This window comes from Betta splendens, chromosome 15, assembly GCF_900634795.4.
Source record: "Betta splendens chromosome 15, fBetSpl5.4, whole genome shotgun sequence".
Lineage (NCBI taxonomy): Eukaryota > Metazoa > Chordata > Actinopteri > Anabantiformes > Osphronemidae > Betta > Betta splendens.
Window position 1 is genome coordinate 2,854,476 of NC_040895.2, and position 21,581 is coordinate 2,876,056.

General features: G+C 44.3%; 2 protein-coding genes and 1 long non-coding RNA gene across 4 annotated transcripts in view; 1 reads left to right on the forward strand and 2 right to left on the reverse strand.

Annotated features, from left to right (window-relative positions):
- exo1 (exonuclease 1) overlaps positions 1-11,109 on the reverse strand; it is a 28,592-nt gene extending 17,483 nt beyond the window's left edge. The window contains exons 1-11 of one of the 2 annotated variants that reach the window (XM_029127301.3): positions 10,906-11,109; positions 10,583-10,618; positions 9,303-9,469; positions 8,711-8,830; positions 8,110-8,233; positions 7,792-7,929; positions 6,661-6,873; positions 6,266-6,354; positions 5,803-5,905; positions 5,537-5,714; positions 5,146-5,332 (exon numbers count right to left, since the gene is read on the reverse strand). In XM_029127301.3, the coding sequence (XP_028983134.1) occupies positions 5,146-5,332; positions 5,537-5,714; positions 5,803-5,905; positions 6,266-6,354; positions 6,661-6,873; positions 7,792-7,929; positions 8,110-8,233; positions 8,711-8,830; positions 9,303-9,463 (1,313 nt within the window). In that variant the 5' untranslated portion in view covers positions 9,464-9,469; positions 10,583-10,618; positions 10,906-11,109. Of the gene's footprint in view, positions 1-5,145; positions 5,333-5,536; positions 5,715-5,802; positions 5,906-6,265; positions 6,454-6,660; positions 6,874-7,791; positions 7,930-8,109; positions 8,234-8,710; positions 8,831-9,302; positions 9,470-10,582; positions 10,619-10,905 lie in introns of both variants that reach the window. The other variant, XM_029127300.3, reaches the window with a different exon arrangement.
- A 2,186-nt stretch (positions 11,110-13,295) lies between these two features.
- LOC114841807 (uncharacterized) lies at positions 13,296-14,516 on the reverse strand. The gene is made up of 3 exons (XR_003783210.3): positions 14,379-14,516; positions 14,209-14,291; positions 13,296-14,136 (listed from the first exon to the last, which is right to left on the reverse strand). It is a non-coding gene; the product is annotated as an uncharacterized LOC114841807 (long non-coding RNA).
- LOC129603072 (skin secretory protein xP2-like) lies at positions 14,458-21,531 on the forward strand. Its single transcript, XM_055502727.1, has 2 exons — positions 14,458-21,048; positions 21,308-21,531. Exon 1 carries the CDS (start codon positions 18,940-18,942, stop codon positions 20,209-20,211), a length of 1,272 nt encoding a protein of 423 aa, XP_055358702.1. The 5' UTR covers positions 14,458-18,939; the 3' UTR covers positions 20,212-21,048; positions 21,308-21,531.
- The last annotated feature ends 50 nt before the right edge of the window (positions 21,532-21,581 follow it).

A 21,581-nucleotide genomic window follows, 5' to 3' on the forward strand; every position in this document is an offset into this window, starting at 1 on the left:
TGGATGGCAGTATTCTTACTTTTTGCATTAAGTATTGACTTTAGTTGTTGGTATTCTAAGAAATTGGCACTAGTGATTTCATAGTGAGACACTAGTTCTTCAAAAGAGGTAAACTTGTCTCTTGTGAAAACATGTTTCAGATGTGTTATCCCTTTGATATGCCAAGTTGGAAAGTGTATTGCCTTTTTGTTTTGTATGATGTCTGGATTGTTCCAGAGAGGTGTGTTTTGGCAAAGAGTAAGCAAAGACCCATTCATTTTAAGAAACTCCCACCAGGCTTGCAGAGATGCTTTTATGCTAATGTTCTGGTAACAACTATGATGTTTGATTTTGGTGCTGATAAAGGGCAGATCTGCAACTTTAATATTTCCACAAAATGTTTGTTCAATGTCTATCCAGGAGGAGTCTGCTGGCATGGGTTTTATCCATTTGTGGACATGGTTCAGTCTATTGGCAAGAAAATAGTGGTGGAAGTTAGGTAGTTCTAGGCCGCCGCAGCGTCTGGATTTTTGAAGAGTTTTTAAACTAATTCGTGGTGGCTTGGTTTTCCACAAAAACTGTGAGATGTAGGAGTCTAATGTCTTAAACCACGCCTGGGCTGGCTGAGTTGGAATCATTGAAAATATGTAATTAATTTTTGGCAGGATCATCATTTTTATGGTGGCAATTCTTCCCATAAGTGAAATGGGTAAGGACTGCCATCTTTTGAGGTTGGCTTCTATTTGTTTTAATAGTGGATTGTAGTTTAGATCAATAAGCTCTGATAGCCTAGACGACAATTCAATGCCCAAGTATTTAATGTTTCCTGAATGGAGTGTGGTAGAGGAGATGTTAGTCACCTTAAGGTTAAGTGGTAGCACTATAGATTTGGTCCAGTTAATAGAGTACTCTGAAAGTCCTGAGAATTCATCTATGAGGCTGATAGTTGTAGGAAGAGACGTCTGTGGCTCAAGGAGAAACAGTAACACATCGTCAGCATATAAACTTATTTTATGATTTACTGATTTGGTCGATATTCCAGTAATTCCTTCATGCTGTCTTATTGCTGTGGCTAGAGGTTCAATAAATATTGCAAATAGTGATGGGGACAGTGGGCAGCCCTGTCTTGTCCCTCTATGCAGATTAAACCTTGGTGAGATCTGGTTGTTTGTTCTGACTGCAGCGTTTGCTGAGTTGTATAATATTTGGATCCAGTCTATGAATGTTTCCCCAATGCCGAATTTGTGCAGAGTGGCTAAAAGAAATTTCCAGTTTACTCTATCGAAAGCTTTTTCTGCATCTAAGGAGACGATGGCTGTCTCTAGTTTATGGATGGTGACATAATCAATTAAATTAATTAGTCTGTTCATATTGTTTGTTGACTGTCTACCTTTAATGAAGCCTGTTTGATCAGAGTGAATTATATATGGAGTGATTTTTTCTAATCTTCTAGCAAGTGCTTTACACACTATTTTTAGATCTACATTTATTAGTGAAATTGGTCTATAACTCGATGGGAGTGTAGGGTCTTTCCCTGGTTTTTGGAGCAGGCTTATGAAGGCAGAATTCATATTTGTGGGTAATGAATGTTGTTGTTTAATTTCAGCTAACATTTTGTAAAAGCTGGGTGCCAGCATGGACCAGAACTCTTTATAAAATTCAGTTGGGAATCCATCTGGTCCTGGAGCTTTTTTATTGGGCATCTCCTGCAGAGCTTCATGTAGTTCTGCCAAAGATAACAATGAGTCTAGAGTTGTAGATTGTTCTTCATTTAGCTTTGGCAGTTCTAGTTTATTCAGAAACGCCTCTATGGCTGAGGTGGGTGGATCTATTTGGGACGTATATAACTCTTGGTAAAAGTTTTTAAAGGTATCATTTATTTCATGGGGATCACGAGTAATGTTGCCTTCCTTATTAGTTATTGAATGGATGATTTGTTTCTCTTTATTATTTTTTAATTGGTTAGCTAGAAATTTACCACATTTATTAGCATGGTCAAAATTCTCCCAGCGTAATTGGTCTATCTGAAACTGAGTTTTGCAATCAATTATATTATTTAATTTCAGCTTTAGATTCTTTAGGTCTTCTAGGACATCATTGGTTGGAGAGGCTGCATATTTAATCTCTAGAGATTTTATTTTTTGCTCTAATTCTAATTCAAGTAACATGTCCTTTTTTTTCTTGTGTGATGAATATGAAATAATTCTACCGCGCATAACTGCCTTCCCAGTCTCCCAAAGAACACAGGGTGAGATTTCCGGTGTATCGTTGATTTCTATAAAGGTTTTCCATTCTCTCCTGACATAACTGATGAAGTCTTGATCATTGAGTAATGATGTATTAAACCTCCAATTCCTGGTTGATGGTGTGGCTGTCTTAATCATCGAAATCGACATTGGTGCATGATCACTGATTGTGATAGAGTGAATATTGGTGTCAGAGACATCTTGTAAGACTGAGTTATTTACTAAAATATAATCTATACGGGAGTGAGAGTGGTGAACTGGCGAGAAAAAGGTATATTCCCTGGATGTAGGATGAAGAGAACGCCATGTGTCACAGAGACCAAAGTCATCCATGTACTGTTTTAAGGTCTGTACTGATTGCCAGTTCCTGTTGCTCACAGCTTTGCTTAGCCTGTCCAACTCTGGGTTAAATACTAAATTAAAGTCCCCTCCTACTATAAGTTTGGAACCAGAGTGAGCAGACAGTAATGTGAAGAAGCTGTGAAAGAAAGAGGGGTCGTCAGCATTAGGGCCATACACATTAGCTATGCAATATTCAATGTTTCCTATCAAGATATTAATGATTATATATCTCCCTTCTGGATCTACAATGGTATCGTTATGCGTAAAGTTAATCTTTTTATTTATCAGGATGGCGACCCCTCTTTGTTTAGAATTGTAACCGGCTAAGTAAGCATGTGGGAACTCTGCTGATGCCAGAGTGTAATTTATAATTTTGGGAATATGAGTTTCCTGTAGTAAAACAATGTCTGCTTGTAGGATTTTCAAATGGTTAAATATTTTAAATTGTTTCTCCTTCTTATTGATTCCACGTACATTCCAAGTGACAATCTTCAGTGGTGTCATATCTTACCTGACTGCTGTGGATCACTAGTCTTGTGTGTATGTAGTGTGACAGACTTTAGGTGTGTGGCTAACCTTAAGTACCTGTGTATTCTGAGTTGTGTGTTATCTATGTATGTGCACGTGATTCCCCTGTGCAGTAGATGTTTGTGTGTGGCTGCTGGAGGGCTACATAGCTGGCTGACTACGTGGGAGAAGAATCGAGGAAAGAAGGATGTACACAGTGTGGAGTGAAAGTAGGTGAAGGAAAAAGAGTAAAGGGAAGGAAAATTAAAGTGAAAGGAAAGTGGGTGATTACGTATGGTGAGCGCTTTGCAAAGTGAGTGAGTGAGTGACATTAGAATGACAATAAACATTTATATGAAACATCTGCGAGAGAACGAGTTTGAATACTGGATGTAAAGTTATAACACATAGTTGCATTACATCTATTGTTTTTTTTTAACAAACCTTATACATTAAACCATTGTTGTTACATACCACCTGCTAGTACAGCCACGGAGTTGCTTCCCGGTCCCGGTAGAGCTCTCCGTTGACGTACAGTTTGTCGACGCTGATGACAGCCCTGCAGCCTTCTGCCATGAACCTCTTACGGATGGGGAACAGTCGGCGGCGGCGGTCGAGGATCTCCTTGGGGAACTGGTCGTTGACGCTGTAGTCGGTTCCCTTCAGCTGTCTGCCCCGGCTCTTAACCAGTTCCTTCTGCTTAAAGTCATGGAACTTGGCAACGATGGGTCGAGGACGCTGGCCATCCGGTCGTCTTCCTCCTAGTCTATGCGAACGGTGGAACGCCATCTTGTCGACAACTTCCGCTGGGATCTTCATCTGTTGTTTAATGAAGTTTTTAATTGTGGTTTCCGTGTTTTCCTCCGCCTGTTCTGGAATCCCCGAGAACACCAGGTTGTCCCTCATGCTGCGGGCCTGCAGATCGATGATACCTTCTTTTATTTTTTTATTTTCGGCCGCTAGCTGAGCCACATCCTCCGTCAGGGACTGCACCGTTCCTTTCAGGGCCTCGTTCTCGGTGGCGAGAGAAATCACCTGCTGCTGGCTAAATTCCAGGGAGTCGCGGAGGGCCATAAACTCTTTGTGGAGGAGTTCCACTAGCGCCAGACGTGCGTCGAAACTTGATATTTTTTTTTCGATGGACTCCAGGATGTCCGTGATGTTTTTGTCCGCCGAGCTAGCTCCAGGTGACTCAGGTGAGTCAGACGGACGGGAACGCTTGTTTGGAGCCGTCTCCTTTTTCCCCATTACCAGACGCTCGAAGCACTCGTCGATGTACTCGAAACTTTCTTCGGTGTTATCCAGAATGGTAGGGTGGTTGATTATTTTCCGAAAAATAAGGTAGTTATTTATTTAAATTGGCGGATAGTTTTTCGCGCTGTTGTTTACTACCGGTGTCGCGCCGCCTTGTTGAATTTCTCGTGCTGTTCTCGCAGAGTCTCGCGTTCTCTCACAGCATCGCGTCCTCTCTCACTCTCACTCTCGCTCTCACTCTCGTCAGTAAAGTTTAAGGGTAAGATCTCGGATACAAGCGGCCGAAATGAGCTTTCTCCGTAGGGTGGCTGGATGCTCCCTTAGAGATAAGGTGAGGAGCTCTGTCACCCGGGAGGAGCTCGAAGTAGAGTCGCTGCTCCTCCACATTGAGAGAAGTCAGTTGAGGTGGCTCGGGCATCTGGTTCGGATGCCTCCTGGACGCCTCCCTGGGGAGGTTTTCCGGGCATGTCCCACCGGTAGGAGGCCCTGGGGAAGACCCAGGACACGCTGGAGAGATTATGTCTCTCGACTGGCCTGGGAATGCCTTGGAGTCCCACCGAAAGACCTGGAGAAAGTGTCCAGGGAGAGAAGTCTGGAACTCTTTGCTCAGACTGCTGCCCCCGTGACCCGGCCCCGGAAAAGCGGTTGAAAATGGATGGATGGACAGTCAAATAACAACTAATGACTGTTCATTCTCATTTTTCTTCATTATAAAACAACAGTATTTCAAAAAGACACTTTAATTTGAGGAATTAAAAATGATACTTATCACCAAGAGAAAAGATCAAAAACTTTTGATGCTGATGTTTGATGTCACCTGCTACATGTGCCCTGGCTGTCCTCCTCAGCTTCCTGGTTTCTTCTCTGAAGCAGCGTGGTGAAACAGTTGCGAGGCCGTGGCTGACTAGTAGGTACCCATTTCTCTAAGGGTTGTTCATGCTTGGATCGCTTCTGAATGGAGACTGAGTACTGCTGTAGAACATCCTGGTCTGTTATAGTGGAGTCTATGTAAAGAAAAAGTGGAGCCCTGATTAAAAAAAAAAAAGTGTGTGCGTCACATTCTCTAGCAAGTTGTTATTAACTTTGAGATATCCTGTCTGATACAATTAGTATCTATCAGTAGAATATAGTAGTATACATATATATAGTAGTATAGGGTTAAAGTTTATGTTGTTGGGTGCAAGACATTTATCAGTAAAACACTTCACCTTCTCTTGGTCTCTTCACCTGTAGTTCTCTGCAGGACAGCTTCAGACCAGCCAGGTTAACAATTCCCTCCTTCCCTCTGGTGAAGGAGAACCTGTCTGATTTGATGTCTTCACTCCAAATACTGGGCCCAAAAGAGGCTGGCAAGTTGTTCCAGCTGTGACTGCGGTGTATTGATAGCTGAAAAAACAAAAACAAATAAACAGTTGTTCTAAATTCATCATTAATTTGATTAAGAGGACTTCTTAAATAATTTACAGTCTGATACCTGCAGAGAAGGTATGTCTGGGTTGAAGTCATCCATTTGCTCCAGAGTGTTAATGTCCAGGTTTCCTAAAGCCATCTGTAAGCCTTTGTCATCTCCTACATTACTGGAATTAAGTATCATTAAGGACTGAAAGCTAAATGTTTCTTATTACTATTTGTATATTTTAGATTAGATGTACAACCCCAATCGACAAAATGAATGTGTAAAACATGAATTAAATCAGAATGCAGGTCTCAAAATATCTGACAGTAGAATGTAAATAACATATCAGATGTAGAAACTGAAGTATTTCTACCAATGTTTGTACCATTGGTAGATGTACCATGTTTGTACCGTTCTACCAACATTTTGAATTTAATGATAGCATCATTTTTTTGGAATTGGGGTTGTGAAAAAAGTAACAAAACAGCTTCTACATTGGTGACACTTTCTATAAGGCGGCTCAAGTAGAACCAGTGGATACAGTCCAGCATAGGTAAGGGCAGCTGGGTCAATGTGCTCTGGGTATGGGTTAAGGGGCACTACCTTCCTCCTGACAGGATCAAACACCAGCTGGTAGAGGAAAGTGTTATTGGCTCTAATGAATCCCTCGATGTACTGTTCAGGTACATCTAAATTCATTTTTAGATACTGGCCCATTTTTCTGATCACCTGAATGCAGAAACATTTTTAGTGAGTTTTAAAATTTTTAATTGGATGCAAAACATCATGTTCTTTTTATTCACCAACAAAGTTTGCCAAAAGTGGCAATCATGGGTAAAGGCAGATACTATACATTTAGTTTTACCTGCTATGTGACACAATCTGCCTTGAATTAGTTTAAAAAGACGCCTTTTTGCTTATACTTGATCTACTTACCTTGACAATATCAGGGTCTTTGGCTAGTCGTAGCAGCTTGCAGGCCTTTGCAAGTCCGATCCCATGAATGGAGGGCAGATAGTCACACCCAGAGAGGATGCACATGTAGCGAAACTTCTCTTCGGTGAAAATGTTACCCAGGGAGCGACAACGGCCCAGATTACTTCGGTCTATCTCTAGACCATTTCCCTGCTTGTCCATTTTGAGGATGACCTACATGACAGTGAACAATGACTGATAAACTGACCAACAATTGTTTGCTTTTGTCTAATGTACCCCCCCCCCCCCCCTGTAAGAATGGTGGAAAGTTGCTGTGTAAAACAGCCATTGTCAGCCATTTGTCACACGTTGTCAGGGCTGTGTAGAGAAACCCTAAAACCACAGTTGGTGACCACAGTCACCCTAAATCTCAAAGAGCAGGCTTCTACTATACAAAAACAAGCTTTAAAATGCACATACATGCATTAAATGCCTAATAGTATTGCTTTCTCCTAAATGTCTTTCTTTATATTCAAGTATTATAAGAAATTACATTCATCGTTTCTTTCAGCCTAACAGAAGCAACACGTATCTCACTCTTCAAAACTGCTGTTTTGGTGTCAGTAGAGGGCGTAGAGAGTCTACAAGGATCACCTACAAAGTAGGGGAACATGTGCTGGCCTACCTCTTGTTATTTGATGTAGAAAAGCACACAATGCCCACATTGATGGCTAGCATCAGGTGGGAGGCTGGAACAGGGAGTAGGTTTCATTAACACCTGCTAGATCTCATCTATCTTACTTTGTGTGCAACTACACACATAGCCATGTAGTAGTACTAAAATGCCCATGAAGTTGATTATACATAATCTTGGCTCTCCACCTGGTACCTGTGACCTAGTATCAAACATGATTGCAGTAGTGCAAACATAAAGACATTAACGTCACCTGCTTGAAAAGAGGGAGAACAACGGTCCGCAAAACAAACAACTAAAAGAAGCTAGTTTATAAATGAGAGTGGTACATGAGCAACAATCCTAAAACAGTTTGGGAGAAAAAAAATTTGCATAAATAGTATCAATGCAAACTTTCAAAATAATATGGGTATAATATATGTGAAAGTCGTCCCAAATTTATTTAGACCATTTCATACCTTTTTGCAGCCAAATGCCAAAAGGTCAGAATCTTCAGTGATTACAGCCTGGGCCAAATCAGACTTGGTGAAGTAAGCTAACTGGGCATCAGCTTCATATGGAGCCACAATACAGTCCACTCCCCTTGACCTTGCTGCCTGGATCAACACAACACTAATTAATATCAACTATACTGTATGATTCATTCAACTGTGGTGAAGCTATGATGTCATTAAACATAGTTTTTAGCCGTGTAGAATTTTTTGTGATGACATTCATTATTACTGCAGCACCAATTGCTCCATTAAAAATGTTTAGACATGGATAGAAGTCCTCACCTTAATAAGATTATGAGCCATGGCTGGTGTGATGTTAACAGAACGGGTAAAACACTCTCTGGCTTCAGATAGTTTACCCTGACGTAGGAGCTGTCGACCTTTTTGGAGATTGGCTTCTCTGCGCCTAAAGCATCATACAAATACATGGAAGATAAATAAAACTACATAATAAACAACAACATGCACGTACACAGGCTGCATAATTCAAATCTTCTTTTGTGGACTTTATTGACTGAGTAATCAGATAAGAATAATAATAGAAAATACTTGTTAAAAACCTGTCAATTTACTGCTGCAGTTTAACAACAGAAACATTAGACGCACTTAAAAATATATATATATTTTTGTACCTGCACTGCAGATTAAATGTAAAACTAAAACAACAAAGCAATTTAGAGCATTTCAAGGCTGTCCAGTTGAGAACCATTGCTTTCATGATTGACTATACAGTTTCCATGTACTGATTTGCCTTTTTAGGATTTTCGCAAAAGCTTCAGATCCTCCCGTTACTTTTGCTTTTTTTCTTTTGCCATAAAAGCTTACAATAGAATAAGATTTAGTGTAAATGTATCCTGGATCTAAAATTAAGCTTAATACTCACTGCCTGCGAGACTTTTCCACTTCTCTTTTGGAAGGAAGATTCTGTCCATCAAACACCAGTATGGGTTTTACACTGTAGGTCAACAGCATGTCCACAAGTTTCATGCAGTACTGCACATATCTAGGGTTTCACAAATTAAAAAGTAAGCGCCAATGTTTTCTTTATCAGTCCATCCATCATCCTTACCACTTTTCCTAGAAAGGTTGTTGGAAAAAATCTGAAATGGTCAAATACTGAGGTTTTCAAACCATTGATTTACAATGCTTAAATTAATAGACAATCAATAAAAAATAATCAAAAGCAGTATTTAGTGTGTTAAAAGTTTGTTTTACGCATTCCTTCATTTCTCAGTTGTCAAATATGTTATTTAATTTGTTTAAATAAATTGTGATGATAGTGTTTGTAGTAATTTATTGTTTTCACTCCAGGGTGTTACTTCTGTCACACGGCTGCATTAAATGTCTACTCAAGTCAGACTAGGAAATCAAAATAAAAAGATGCCCAAAACATGGTGAAATGCAGGGTACACCATTGACAGGTCACAAGTACAGTAGGGTTTTTAACATTATTCTTGAATGTTAAAAATGCTTACTGATCAGTTGGTTCTCCTTTAGCAAGCTTCTCAGCACATGAAAATGCTCCTTTGTGCAACCAACAGTATGTGTCCACGGCCACCGTCTGGCCTTTGTATTTCTTAACATTGATGGGCTCAGCTGCATCTTTGATGAACTGCAGCAGACCTGAGATTCCCATTTTCAACTGCAAGATTAAACAACAGTGACAGGAAGTTCTAACATAATATGAAAGGAAGGAAACTGTTTATGCAATACTAACAAAGCTCACTTATAGCAACATAAATTTATAAATAAAGAGCATTCTTGGAGGGCTAATCAAACTGCCTCATACAGTATGAATGAATTTAAATACCCAGTAGGAGGTAACTTTAAGAGCTGTCAGTTTTCAATGAGAGTGTTAATTAAAGCAATGGGAAATATTTTAATAGGCTATTAAAGCCATATTAATAGCCATATGGATATCCTACTATATTCAAAAGCATTAAATTATACAAGGCTTAGAAATCACTTTAATAAAATAAATAATTTGTTTTTTCTAGTTCCATACACATATGATTGACATTCCCCACTATTTTATGTCAAGTTACAACTGATTGAAATTGAAACTTGCAAATAAAACGAGCAAATTCCATCTACATAACTGACTCTCTTAACTGCTCCATAAAGAAGCTCCACTTCAGTGTGTGCACCTTCAAGAGACTAGGTGTATACTTGGTTGAATTGCTAATTGATGACTTGAGTAAAATCATGTTTCAAACATTAAATTATTAATAAACTATTTGCAAAGAGCCACAGTCAGACAAAAACTGATGTGGGCCTAGAGATGAAAGACCAGGGCAGTGAGTAAGCAATGTGTGGCTCAGCTTCATGTTCAGTACAGTGCTTTTTTGCAGTCTAGCTCTCCCTCTCCTGAGATGTTGCTGAGTTAGTAGAGCTACATATGACATGCATCACAATACAAGGGCTTTAAAATATACTTACATGTCTATGTATCAAACGTCAGAAAAACTAATCATCCAACAAACAAGCACCATAGAACCACGTGTGTAAAAATCAAATGTGGTTATACGCATTACGCTCCTACTACAGTTACCTAATGAGCAGCTGCGACATATTTTGTTTCTCATTTTAGTCTCCGAAACAGAATAGGTTTCAAGAGTTTGATGACGTGCGTTAGGGGATAGAGGGTGAGAAAAGCACATTACAGAGCATTACTGTGCAGTGATCTATGATGTGTGTAACTGTGATTTAACCTGACAGGAGGTAAACTCTTAGTAGACCAGCCCTGGCCGCTCACCTGTTGCCTTGAACTCCACAACCGTTTTTTCTTGGTCTAGAGAAGGAAAAATCAAAGGGCTGACACTTCCACGGACCAAGATACGTTCATCCACCAAAACAGCATGCTAACACGATAACTTCTCGCCGTACGACTTAAAGTTGGGCGTTTAGGTTACGTTATTTTAACAACTGTTATGTTGTGCCGCAAACATTGTGCTAAAACTACAGTATGTTAAGTCAGAACTAACAGGCGGTCAATAGTAATTATATGGCTATCTAGAGCAGTATACACTCATGTTGAACAGTTAGGAACTGGCTTAGCGGTAGTTCTACACTTCTTACCTTTTAGCTGACCGCGTCCTTTATGTCAAACAGTAGGTCAGTAACGTTGTTACAACACGTTTCCTTGCTTGCATACCTAACACTGATTGTGGGTTTAATCGACGTTTGTGTAGAGCTGAGACTATGTGATATTAATATTCGTATTATTGGCTGGGACGCCAATAATCCACCGTTGTCTTGTAAACAGTCACAAATGCAGTTAGCAAGTTGGAGCGAATTTAGTTTTAGCGGCAAAATGGGTGATTCAGTATGCTGTTCTGCTATTGGTCAATCGGAGGGGGCGAAATGAAGGGCGTGCGTTTGAAAACATTACCGCTATAAGACGTCTGCAACAGCCTCTCTGCCTAAACAGCTAGTTTCCGACTCCTACCACTGGGTGAAAGACGGAACACCGGTGTTAATATCGAGTAATGCACTATTAAGGGAAAATTAACGTTATGTGTCATTTTTCGGTCCGTGTACATTAACATTAACCGATTAACCATTAAAAGGGTGCCTCATTTCGCTCAATGATTTTAAGGTTTTTAGAAGATGTTTCATGTTTATTTTTATTAAATTTATTAGAATTTCACAGCAACTGTGGAGAAGCTAAGGAGGAAGGAAGAAAACCTCCAGCAGAACCAGGGGCCCGTTTCAAGAAGGACGTTTAACAAACTCTGAGTTTAAACTAAACTCTGAGTTGATTTACTCTGAGTTTGCAAACCTGGAGTTTTCGGTTTCAGAACAGCTGAAAAGAGTTGGTTTAAGCAACTCCGAGTTAAGCGCGTGCACCGCGACGATACAAAGCCCTGATCAATGGAGTGAAGATATTACGAGTCACCATGGCAACAGGACAACAAAAGACGTCCGGAAATGAATATGACCTCAAGCATATAGCGACTACAAGTCTATATTCGGTAGAAAAAGCACCACGGCTGCAGCGGCGAAAGAGAAAGAATTAGCTTGGAAGAAAATAGCTGCTTGAGTCAATGCGTAAATTAACATTTTAATCATACAGTGTTCAATGTAACTCATTACTAAATAATTTTAGTATTGTTGTTATATTTCACTCGTAAAGTAAGGACTTTTAAAGTAATTGTTCACTCATTTAAGAAGTTTCTTCAGTAATTGCATAAAATACCGATGTTTGTATGAATTAAAAGTGCAGTGTTATGTCTATGCATTTTTAAAATTCCTGTTGTGGTTGATGTGGGATTTGTAAAGTAATGATAATTCAATAATCCAATAAGTTTAATGGAGAGCAATTATTACATTAATCTAATTAGGTTTTCAAAAGTTACACAAAACACGTAATAATATAAGAATTTAATTTATGTAGGCGCAATCCTGCAGGCATAAAAGAACGTGGCTAAAATTGAAATGTAAAAACATAATTCAAACAGATATAAGGCACCATCATGTCATGGGTGTAGACTACCTGACTTTACAACATTTGACATATTAAATAACTAAATAGCATGCAGAGTATAGCAGTGCAGCAGCATTGTCAACATGGCTGTAATGTTTTCATACAGTTAAATCTTTTGACTTCTACCCAGCCAACAGAAAGAACGCAGAGGCTAGAACAACTGGTGGAGGACCTGCACCACCACCACTGACGCTTGCAGAGGAGAAGGCCTCTTAGCATGAACACTGGAAAGCAAAGGCTGTAGGAATTCCTGAAGGGAGTTCATTAGAACCAGTCACTCCCCAGGATACAAGTGCATGTGTAAAATGTAAGAGGCCTACCTATATATTTGATTTTTTACATACGCTACTTTTGATACATCCATTTCTTAGACTCTGGGTTGGGTTCTTTGTTGGTCTTAACAGATTCTGATGGTAATATGTGAATCCTCCTGTCACAACAGAAGCCCAGGATGTTGTAAGTAAACTACTAAATAAAGCTTAAATTATGATAAGCAGTATTATAAAGTGTAATATTAATACAGTTTATACACATCACATGATTTCTGGTGTTTGTGTTGCGTAGCCTAAAAGGATATAACTTGATCTCCAAGTATAGTGACTTTATTATCTCCCCTCTGTCCCAGAGTGTGAAAAGAACAGCAAGAGGAGGGTCCATCACATTCTGCTGCACAGATGCACACAGTTCAGTGACGTTCAGTAAATGCCAGAGTTCAATTCTGTAAGACTGATGAGGAACTATGTCATGTAACTATAAATCTTCTGTATTTTAAGTTACCGGTTATTGAGTTGTATAAACTAAAACTCGAGGAAATGTTATACATGTACCACAAGATTGAAAAGACAGATCTAGAAATTGAAATTCCCAAACAAAAGGTGAAGATGAGTGTATACAGTAGTTAAAGGTGAATTGTATGAATTATTGGAAGAATCATAAAATCCAAGAATTGCCTTTGTATTTGTAGGAAATGGAAAAAAATATATAATTTGCATTTATTCAGTTTCTTTTATTGGTGGTGATGGTTGATTAAGACATTACAGCAAATCACATCTCTGACTGTCCATCCACTCTGCAGATTACCATGATGGAAGGAGTCTTCCTCAGGGTCTTGTTTTTGTGGGCCTGCTTCAGGTTCTGGGTGAGGGGTCAGTAGAGTGGGCTGGCATTAACCCCTATCTCCAGCAGAAAGCTGTCAATCTCTCCTAGAAGAAAGTTCACATTACTTTAGTGCTGCATAGAAGTGCTCCCGTGAGTGAGAGTGTGTGACAGGGCGGCAAGAGCCCGCACGGAAAGGACGCCAGGGGAGGCAAAGGAGGACGTTCACACTCAACAATATTTATTCTTTAAAATATAATTCTCAATTAAAATACACCACACGAGGTAAGTTACGTGATATAAACACCAAAAGTAATACAAATCAAAATCACACCATGCAGAATCACGGCAAACAAAATAAACAAAATAACAAAATAGAAACTAAAACAAAACCAACCAACCTAAATTAACAATAAGAGATGAATCAACAGTTATAATGCGCAGACATACACGCGCACACACACACACTTACACCAACAGTGGTTTCCGCCCCTTAGGTCTTGGACGATCCGAAGGACCGAAACCTTGGCGGAAACCGGGACACAATAAAAAGAAAGAGACACCGAAGAAGCCAGAAACAGCAGCGTCGGGGAAGGGCACAAACCCATGGGTCACTCGTATCCAGACCCAAAGTGGTAATCTGGACTGTAGCGCAGCTGTGCGTCCCGGTCGCTGCCCCCGCAGTCGTCGCTTACCAGCGAGGCGCCGCTCTCCCAGCCGCTGGCGCGCTGAATTAAAGACATGGTAAACTACCAAGCAGGGAGAAACCGAGGGATTTAAAGGCAAGATCAGTCTGTTACCTGAACACCCCCCGCCGTGACTCGAGCTAATGTCAGGCCGGATAGCTTTTATTATGACGCCGGCTCTGTGAAGGGGTCCGGCTCTGGAAAAGAGTCGCTCATAAGCGCTGCGCCTGAGGGGGGGGGGACTCAAAACCCTGCATCACCACACAGACAGCAGCTCCCCTTACCTGTAGCGATCGTACACAGGCGCACCACTGCAGCCACGGATAAACCACGATGATCTTATTAAAGTGCTCACCTGCGCTCATAGGCACCAGCCACAGGCCAACAAAGAGCCCTAATCAGGTGTTCACCTGTACTTAAAGGCACCAGCCTGGCCCGCCTCCCAGGGAGCCAATTAGGTTATATGGTGGGTGGGGCAAACCTCCACACCACCACAAGTGCATGCATTGAAATAAGTGTATAGGACAAACATGTACTTATCCCAGTGCAGCCTGTTATTTAGGGTTGACTCACAATATATTCATGAGTTCACGTTTATGATATGTGCAGCATCACATTTTATCTTGGTGATGTAAACAATGATACGTCAGTGACCATTAGAACGAGTAGTCAGTGTACCTGCACATTTATCAGTTTATTTCAGATCACAGCAACATATTATTACCTGATCATCATTTTTCGGATTAGCCTCACTGAAACGCATTAAATACCACATACCTGCAATCCTGTGAAACTCCTCTTTAAATGGCTTTAAGGAGTTTGTGTCAAGGAAAGTGCTTGAGGTCGAACTTTTCTAACACAGTGGCTTCACTAACGTGCTCAGCATCTACCGTTTGCAGGTGATGTGTTTGATGTACAGTATGGGTGGATAAGATTATTGACATATGTCATGGAGTCTCGAAATAAACGGTACCGCTAAAATAAATATGCACGGCGATATGACAGAGAATTAACTCGTGGCGTCAAAATCCTCTCACGGCGTAAATTCAATGCCGTGTGAATTAATACATCGTCCTCATCTACAGGATCCTCTAGAAACGGACATTTTGGTCTCTGCGCGAAGGAAACAGGTGAAATCTATGAATGTACTGAAAGATTAAACAAGGTATTTAAACAGTGTTCACTTTAAAAAGGGGCGGAGACCGAAGAAAACTCTGGGTTTCCCGAATAAAACCTGCTCCCGACCAGGTTAGGTTCACAGAGTAAGTTGCCATAGTAACTGACTTTGAGTTTCGATTACCTCGCTTCTTGAAACGGGTTCAAACTTACCCCGCTTTACGGGTTTAAGTAACCTCGCTTTCTGAAACCAAAAACTCTGAGTTTTCCTTATTTCGGGGTTAACAAACTCAGAGTTTCAACAAAAACTCCTTCTTGAAACGGGCCCCTGGTTTAATTTTTAACTGATTGGGGTTATGGTGGGTGGCACGGTGTCGCCTTACAGCGAGAAGCCCCTGGGTTCGATTCCCGGGGCGGACCAGGGGCCCGTTTCAAGAAGGAGGTTTAACAAACTCTGAGTTAAAACGAAACTCTGAGTTGATTTACTCTGAGTTTGCAAACCTGGAGTTTTCGGTTCCAGAACAGCTGAAAAGAGTTGGTTTAAGCAACTCTGAGTTGACTGACTCAGAGTTGCTTAAACCAACTCTTTTCAACTCTGAGTTGACTGACTCAGAGTTAAGCGTGTGCACCGCGACGATACAAAGCCCTGATCAATGGAGTGAAGATATTACGAGTCACCATGGCAACAGGACAACAAAATACGTCCGGAAATGGATATGATACCTCAAGCATGTAACGACTATGAGTCTATAATCCGTAGAAAAGGCAACACGGCTGCAGCGGCAAAAGAGAAAGAATTAGCTTGGAAGAAAATAGCTGCTCGAGTCAATGCGTAAGTTTACATTTTAATCATACAGTGTTCAGAGTAACTAAATACTAAATAATTTTAGTATTGTTGTTATATTTCACTCGTAAAGTAAGGACTTGTAAAGTAATTGTTCACTCATCTAAGGAGTTATTTCATTAATTGCATAAAATACTGATGTTTGTATGAATTAAAAGTGCAGTGTTATGTCTATGCATTTTTAAAATTCCTGTTGTGGTTGATGTGGGATTTGTAAAGTAATGATAATTCAATAATCCAATACATTTTATGGAGAGCAATTATTACATTAATCTAATTAGGTTTTTAAAAGTTACCCAAAACACGTAATAATATAATAAATTAATTTCAGTTTTTATGTAGACGCAATCCTGCAGTCATAAAAGAACATGGCTAAAAATGAAATGTAATAACATAATTCAAACAGGTATAAGGCACCATCATGTCATGGGTGTAGACTACCTGACTTTACAATATTTTACATATTAAATAACTAAATAGCATGCAGAGTATAGCAGTGCAGCAGCATTTTCAACATGGCTGTAATGTTTTCACACAGTTAAACATTTGACTTCTACTCAGCCAACAGAAAGAAGGCAGAGACTAGAACAACTGGTGGAGGACCTGCACCTCCACCACTGACGCATGCAGAGGAGAAGGTGTCACGTTTCGTGTCACGTCCTGCAGTTACCTTGATAGCATTTCCTGTTTTATCCTGAGAGGACTTCCTGTCTCACCTCAGCTGTTTCCTGTATCCCGGTTTTCCACGCACACCTGTCAGTAATCAGTTAATCACTCACCCGTGTATTTAGCCACCACCAGTTCCCATAGTCCCTTGCCAGATTGTTGAGTTTTCTTTGCCATAGCACTCCTGCCCAGCATTTCTTGTTTTACCTCCCGTGTGTTGATCCTGACTGAACCCTGCTTGACCGTGAGTTTGCCTAATCCTTGTTTGTACCGTCGCCGCGATCTCTTGTGTATCGAACCCTGCCTGTCTACTGGACCTGAGATTGCCTGCTCCCTTCTGTGTATCATTACCGAGCTCTCTGTGTATGACCTGGACCGTCTGACTCTGCTTGTAGCAATAAAGCCTGTATTTTTCCCTCAACCCGCCTTGTGCTGTGCATGTGGGTCCGTCGCCTGCCCTAGTCTGACAGAACAATCTGGCCAGACTTGGACCCAGCCAGCACTCAGCCTCCGTCCAGGTCAGTTACTGTTTCTTCTTGGGTTTTTTTGGCGGCGAGTATTATTCTCCCGCAGGGAGAATGGAGTTTACCTGTGCCGAGCTACCCAGCGACCTATGCACTTATTTTAAAATCCTCGCCGAGGATTACCGAAGGGCGTCCAACTCGGAAAACCAGCGCAGCGCCGTGGAGGTGGCGGTGTGGACCTTGGAGGACGAGGACAGCGTGCTAGAGCGCCCCAGTGTCCATCGTCTCTACGAGCGATTGTGTGTGCGACTCGGAGAGTTAAACAGCGCGCTCCACACCAAACCAGCCCCCACGTCGTCCGCTCGGATTACGCCAGCCCCAGTCTCACCGCCGAAGGTTTCGGTTTCCTCCTCCCAGCCCAGTCGGACCGTCGTGAATGCACCAGCCTGCCCAGCTCCACGTTTGCTCTGCTGGGAGGACTTCCTGCACTGATGCGGCTCCCCGTCCTCGTTCTCATGCGGCTCCCCGTCCTCGTGCTCTGCTCCGTCTCCAGCCCAGCCGTGCTCTGTTCAGTCTCCAGTCCAGCCGTGCTCTGTTCAGTCTCCAGCCCAGCCGCGTTCTGCTCAGGTCTCAGCCCAGCCGCGTTCTGCTCAGGTCTCAGCCCAGCCACGTTCTGCTCAGGTCTCAGCCCAGCCGCGTTCTGCTCAGGTCTCAGCCCAGCCGCGTTCTGCTCAGGTCTCAGCCCAGCCGTGTCACGCTCAGGTTCCAGCGCAGCCCTGTCACGCTCAGGTTCCAGCGCAGCCCTGTCACGCTCAGGTTCCAGTGCAGCCCTGTCACGCTCAGGTTCCAGCCGCAGCCCTGTCACGCTCAGGTTCCAGCCGCAGCCCTGTCACGCTCAGGTTCCAGCCGCAGCCCTGTCACGCTCAGGTTCCAGCCGCAGCCCTGTCACGCTCAGGTTCCAGCCGCAGTCCTGTCACGCTCAGGTTCCAGCCCCAGTCCAGTCGAGCTCCGTTCAGGCTCTAGCTCCAGCCCAGTCGAGCTCCGTTCGGGCTCTAGCTCCAGCCCAGTCGAGCCCAGCCCAGGTCCCAGTCCAGTCGAGCCCAGCCCAGGTCCCAGTCCAGTCGAGCCCAGCCCAGGTCCCAGTCCAGTCGAGCCCAGCCCAGGTCCCAGTCCAGTCGAGCCCAGCCCAGGTTCCAGCCCAGTCGAGTCTAGTCCAGGTTCCAGTCCAGTCAAGTCACGTTCAGGCCTTGTCCCAGCCAGAGGGCACCATCCGTCTGACGAGTGTTAGTCACACCCAATCAGGCCCGACGTCTACTCCGTCGAGTTTGGCAGCTGCAAGCAGTCATGCCGGCTCCGGAGAGGACGCCGTCCCAGTTCCTGTCGGCCCGTTAGGGGTCGTTCCTGTTCCTGTCGGCCCGTTAGGGGTCGTTCCTGTCCTTGTCGGCTCCAGTAAGGACGCCGTTCTAGTCCCTGTCGGCTCCAGTAAGGTCGCCGTTCTAGTCCCTGTCGGCCAAGTCGAGGCCGTTCCTGTTCCTGTCGGCCAAGTCGAGGCCGTTCCTGTTCCTGACGGCCAAGTCGAGGCCGTTCCTGTCCCTGTCGGCCATCTCGAGGCCGTTCCAGTTCCCGTTCCTGTCGGCCATGTTGAGGCCGTTCCAGTTCCCGTTCCTGTCGGCCATGTAGAGGCCGTTCGAGTTCCCGTTCCTGTCGGCCATGTAGCGGTCGTTCCAGTTCCCGTTCCTGTCGGCTCCCGCAAGGATGCCGTTCGTGTCCCTGTCACCCTCGGAGCCGGCTGCAGTTCCTGCCGCAGCTCCCGCCGACCTCCAGGAGGAGGTCGCGTCTGCTTCATCTCCTGCGGACCCCCAGGAGGAGGTCGCGCCTTCTGCAGCTCCTGCTGACCTCCAGGAGGAGGTCGTCCCTGTCGCAGCTTCCGCTGCGGGCCCTGCTGACCTCCAGGAGGAGGTCGTTCCTGCCGCAGCTTCCGCTGCAGTTCCTGCTGACCTCCAGGAGGAGGTCGTTCCTGCCGCAGCTTCCGCTGCAGTTCCTGCTGACCTCCAGGAGGAGGTCGCGCCTGCCGCAGTCTCTGCCGACCTCCAGGAGGAGGTCGCGCCTGCCGCAGTCTCTGCCGACCTCCAGGAGGAGGTCGCGCCTGCCGCAGTCTCTGCCGACCTCCAGGAGGAGGTTGTTCCTGTGGCAGCTCCCGCTGACCTCCAGGAGGAGGTTGTTCCTGTCGCAGCTCCAGCTGCAGTTCCTGTCGACCCCCAGGAGGGGGCCGTTCCTGTCGCAGCTCCAGCTGCGGTTCCTGTCGAACTCCAGGAGGGGGTCGTTCCTGTCGCAGCTCCCGCTGCGGTTCCTGGCGGCTCGGCTCCGGCCGCACCTGCATCGGTTCCTGGCGGCTCGGCTCCGGCCGCACCTGCATCGGTTCCTGGCGGCTCGGCTCCGGCCGCACCTGCATCGGTTCCTGGCGGCTCGGCTCCGGCCGCACCTGCATCGGTTCCTGGCGGCTCGGCTCCGGCCGCACCTGCATCGGTTCCTGGTGGTCCGGCGCCGACCGCATCTGCATCGGTTCCTGGTGGTCCGGCGCCGACCGCATCTGCATCGGTTCCTGGTGGTCCGGCGCTGACCGCATCTGCACGTCTGTTCTGCTCCTTGGGGCCGGCATTCTGCCGGCTTGTACCTCGTCTGCCTGATGGGTGGCCTCGCCTTTGGCGCATCCTGTGGCGTGGATGGCGCTGCCTCCTGCGTCGTCGGCTACCTCGGCTGTCTAGTTCCGGGGGCGACTCCCTGCCCGGGGGTCGCCGTTTCCTGCGGTGGCGATGGCGTTGCCTCTGCCGTTGCCGACCGCCGCGCCTCCTTGGCCTCCTGGAGCACCGCCCGCATGGAAAGCACCGGCGCGTGCGTTGGACCTCTGGAGGCGTCTTGTTCCGACGCCGCCCTCTTGGGACTCCAGCCTTGTCCGTGGAGACGGAATGTGCCGTCTCGGCCTGGCGACTGCGCGGCCGAGACCCTCCTCGCCACCTCCCCCCGTGAAGGGACAGTTTGGACCTTGTTCTTTGTGTTACAGACTCATCATGAACTCCCGTTCCTGCCCTGTCGTGGATTATTGTTGTTTTGGTTTTGATCCTCCTCCAGTCCTCCCTCCACCCACCCTGCTTGTCTGCCTTGTCGGGGAGGGATTCGGTCCCTCCTCCTGAGACCACCCTCCGCCCGCCCTGGTGACAGTACCCCCCCCCCCATGGCGCCTATGGCGCCGTGGAAGGGGGGTACTGTCACGTTCCGTGTCACGTCCTGCAGTTACCTTGATAGCATTTCCTGTTTTATCCTGAGAGGACTTCCTGTCTCACCTCAGCTGTTTCCCGTATCCCGGTTTTACCACGCACACCTGTCAGTAATCAGTTAATCACTCACCCGTGTATTTAGCCACCACCAGTTCCCATAGTCCCTTGCCAGATTGTCAAGTTTTCTTTGCCATAGCACTCCTGCCCAGCATTTCTTGTTTTACCTCCCGTGTGTTGATCCTGACTGAACCCTGCTTGACCGTGAGTTTGCCTAATCCTTGTTTGTACCATCGCCGCGATCTCTTGTGTATCGAACCCTGCCTGTCTACTGGACCTGAGATTGCCTGCTCCCTTCTGTGTATCATTACCAAGCTCTCTGTGTATGACCTGGACCGTCTGACTCTGCTTGTAGCAATAAAGCCTGTATTTTTCCCTCAACCCGCCTTGTGCTGTGCATGTGGGTCCGTCGCCTGCCCTAGTCTGACAGAAGGCCCTCAGCCTGAACACTGGAAAGCAGAGACTGAAGGAATTCCTGGAGGGAGTTCATCAGAACCAGTCACTCCCCAGGATACAAGTGCATGTGTAAAATGTAAGAGGTCTACCTATATATTTGATTTTTTTACGTAGGCTACTTTTGATATATCCATTTTTTAGTTTCTTTTACTTTTCTTAGAGTCTGAGTCTAGAGTCTACTAAATAAAGCTTAAATTATGATAAGCAGTATTATAAAGTGTAATATTAATACAGTTTATACACATCACATGATTTCTGATGTTTATGTTGCGTAGCTTAAAGGATGTAACTTGATCTCCAAGTATAGTGACATTATTATCTCCCCTCTGCCCCAGAGTGTGGAAGAACAGCAGGAGGAGGTCCGTCACATTCTGCTGCACAGATGCACACAGTTCAGTGATGTTCAGTAAATGCCAGAGTTCAATTCTGTAAGAGTAATGAGGAACATGTCATGTCAAGATGTCATGTAACTCTAAATCTTCTGTATTTTAAGTTACCGGTTACAGAGTTGTATAAACGTAATCTCAAGGAAATGTTATACTTGTACCACAAGATTGAAAATCCAGATCTAGAAATTGAAATTCCCAAACACAAGCTGGAGATGAGTGT